We start from the raw sequence: 3,699 nt of genomic DNA on the forward strand, positions 1-3,699 counted from the left end.
CATGTGTAGAATTTAAGGAAACAAAACAAATGAGCTAAGGGAAAAGAGAGAGAGAGTGGGGGAGAGAGAGAGAGAGAAAGCAAGCAAGAAACTGACTCTTAACTATAGAGAACACATTTCTGGTTACCAGAGAGGTGGTGGTGGAGGGATAGGTGAAATAGGTGATGGGGTTGAAGGGCATTTGTGAGGAGCACTGCCTGTTGTATCAAAGTTTGAATCACTATACTGTACACCTGAAATGAATATTACACCGTAGGTTAATTAACTGGAATTGAAATAAAAACTTGAAAAAAATGAAAAAAATAAAGGGCAATGAATAAATAAAAAGGAGCCCATTTGTTTAAAATTTGTTATGTTATTTTTTTTTCTTCTCTTGTAGTCCTCACCATCACATGGAACCTGGAAATGATACACAAATTCCAGAGTTTCTTCTTCTGGGATTATCAGAGGAATCAGAACTACAGCCCCTCCTATTTGGGCTTTTCCTCTCCATGTACCTGATCACTGTGTTTGGAAACCTGCTCATCATCCTGGCTGTCACCTCTGACCCTCACCTCCACACCCCCATGTACTTCTTCCTCGCCAACCTGTCTGTTGTAGACATCTGTTCCATCTCCACCACCGTCCCCAAAATGCTCCAAAACATCCAGACTCAGAGCAAAGTTATTACCTATGCAGGTTGTGTCACTCAAATATACTTTTTCTTACTCTTTGCAGGGTGGGATGACTTTCTCCTGGCTGTGATGGCCTATGACAGGTTTGTGGCCATCTGTCACCCCCTGCACTACACAGTCATCATAAATTCCCAGCTCTGTGTGCTGTTGGTTCTGGTGTCCTGGATCATCAGTGTCCTGCATTCCTTATTAGAAAGCTTAATGGTGTTGCAGCTGTCCTTCTGCAGAGAGGTGGAAATCTCCCACTTTTTCTGTGAAATTAATCAGGTGGTCCGACTTGCCTGTTCAAACACCTTTCTTAATGACATGCTGATGTATTTGGCAGCTGTGCTGCTGGCTGGTGGTCCCCTTGCTGGGATCATTTACTCATATTTTAAGATAGTTTCCTCCATACTTCGGATCTCATCAGCTCAGGGCAAGTATAAGGCATTTTCCACCTGTACGTCTCACCTCTCAGTTGTGTTCTTATTTTATTGTACAATCCTAGGAGTGTACCTTAGCTCTGCTGTTCCCCAGAGCTCCCACTCAAGTGCACTGGCCTCAGTGATGTACACAGTGGTCACACCCATGCTGAACCCCTTCATTTATAGTCTGAGGAACAGAGACATAAAAAGGGCTCTGAAAAGAATCTTTGGGGTTCCAGTGATGTAAGGGCCAATCGTCCTGGGGCTGACGAAGTGCCCATGATTGCAGGGCTCACAGCCTCAGAGTCAGGAACTGCCATTCTTTGATTAGACTGGGGATATGGAATCTGTTCTTTCCATTTATTTCCTGGAATTTCCATTTGTTTGAATTCAACTTCTCCATGCATTTAAGTAATACATTTTGTTAAGCTTCTACTCTGTCTGATACACAGGTTATCTTTTGTCTATTTTCATACATTCCTAAAGATTTCCCCAATCTTGGGTCACAAATGCCTAGAAATTTTTGTATCTTACATGGGGCAAATTAAATTTCTTAAAAATAATTTCATTTCATATGACTTAAACCATGCCAAGTAAATTTTCTCTAGATCCCCCAAAAAGACTAATCATGAGTTGTTTTCTTCATATGGAAGATACTACATTGGCCATTAAGGCCTTCACATAATTTTATTGTAGATGAGAATACAGAACCACAGTTTTTACCTCAAGTCTGTCAGTCTTTTCCACCATTACCTTCACTCCTCTTTCTGATGATGTGGACTCCAACACTGGTCCTTTTACATCTCAGGCTACTGACAAGCATGCTCAGGCTTAGAAATCCTGGTCATTCCCTTGCACCCATGTGCTTATGGACATTCCTACAGATACTTCTCTGACCAGAGCTCCTGCTGTGGCTGGACTTGTCCTTGGGCTCTTACTGTGACTGTGAGACAGGCCTCATCAACACCCACCTGAGAATTGTAACAAAACAAGGTTTATTCTTTACAGGAGGTGGAGGGCACTTGGGATGCCAAAGACCATTAGGGGAGGTCTCAGAAGGCGAGACATGGGTATTGAGAGGGAGTGAGAGAGAGCCGTGCTGAGGGATCAGACTTTATTGGGGTCCACGGCCAGAGTGTTTAGGGGTTTGTGGGTTCACACTTTAAAGGACAATTTTATATGAGTAGGATTTGGGTGCTGATGGGGAAAGTAGGGTCACTCATGTGTATCTAGTTTACCCAGGGCTTTCTGAAGAGGTACTTCATGGCTGGGAGCATACTAAACCTTAATCTGTTAATTGTGTCCAGCACTTGACAATATGTTTACTGACCTTATTGTCTTTGAAATGGATGCCTCAGGGTCAATAGTTTAATGTCAGACATTTACATTAAAATAAAAAAGCTTAATCAGTCCTAACTGGTCTCCTGATTTTATTCTGTGATTCAGCAAGGTTCCTTGAGAAAGCCTACGATGGCCCCTGGCAAACACTGATTAGCAAACATGTATGTCCCAGTGGAGTCTATATGGAAAGAAAAATTTGAATAAACACATAGACCTGATATGTAATTAGTGTGAGGATGACCATAGATACGGTGAAGCAAAATTTAAAAACATTCATTTTGTTACTACACAAATATTCATTTTTTCTTATTTTGCTTTATTTTACATCAGAGTTCATGCTGTTCATGTATTTGTGGAAGCATGGAAGATTGCAGTCCACAACTGAGGGGTTTATTCATTGAAGTGAAGGATTGTTTAGTATCTTGAATGTTTTAATTTTTTTTATTTTTATAAATTTATTTCTTATTGGTGTTCAATTTGCCAAAATATAGAATAACACCCAGTGCTCATCCCTTCAAGTGCCCACCTCAGTGCCTGTCACCCAGTCACCCCCACCCCCCGCCCACCTCCCCTTCCACCACCCCTAGTTTATTTCCTAGAGTTAGGAGTTTTTCATGTTCTGTCTCCCTTTCTGATATTTCCCATTCCTTTTTTCTCCTTTCCCCTTTATTCCCTTTCACTATTTTTTATATTCCCCAAATGAATGAGACCATATAATGTTTGTCCTTCTCCGATTGACTTATTTCACTCAGCATAATACCCTCTAGTTCCATCCACGTCGAAGCAAATGGTGGGTATTTGTCATTTCTAATAGCTGAGTAATATTCCATTGTATACATAAGCCACATCTTCTTTATCCATTCATCTTTCGATGGACACCGAGGCTCCTTCCACAGTTTGGCTACTGTGGACATTGCTGCTAGAAACATCGGGGTGCAGGTGTCCTGGCGTTTCATTGCATCTGTTTCTTTGGGGTAAGTCCCCAGCAGTGCAATTGCTGGGTCGTAGGGCAGGTCTATTTTTAACTCTTTGAGGAACCTCCACACAGTTTTCCAGAGTGGCTGCACCAGTTCACATTCCCAGCAACAGTGCAGGAGGGTTCCCCTTTCTCCACATCCTCTCCAACATTTGTGGTTTCCTGCTTTGTTAATTTTTCCCATTCTTACTGGTGTGAGGTGGTATCTCATTGTGGTTTGCCATCTTGAATGTTTTATTACCAAATTGTCTTCCTGTTTCTATTTGAAAACATCCAGTGCTGCCTGCTAATATGATTCTCTCTA

At 41.7% G+C, this 3,699-nt stretch overlaps 1 protein-coding gene across 1 annotated transcript; it reads left to right on the plus strand.

Annotated features, from left to right (window-relative positions):
* Positions 1-392: 392 nt before the first annotated feature.
* On the plus strand, positions 393-1,325 carry OR7A66 (olfactory receptor family 7 subfamily A member 66). Its single transcript, NM_001388664.1, is given in 1 exon segment — positions 393-1,325. A coding segment is annotated over 1 exon segment (933 nt).
* The last annotated feature ends 2,374 nt before the right edge of the window (positions 1,326-3,699 follow it).

Source organism: Canis lupus, chromosome 20 (genome assembly GCF_011100685.1).
Source record: "Canis lupus familiaris isolate Mischka breed German Shepherd chromosome 20, alternate assembly UU_Cfam_GSD_1.0, whole genome shotgun sequence".
In the NCBI taxonomy this organism is placed as follows: domain Eukaryota; kingdom Metazoa; phylum Chordata; class Mammalia; order Carnivora; family Canidae; genus Canis; species Canis lupus.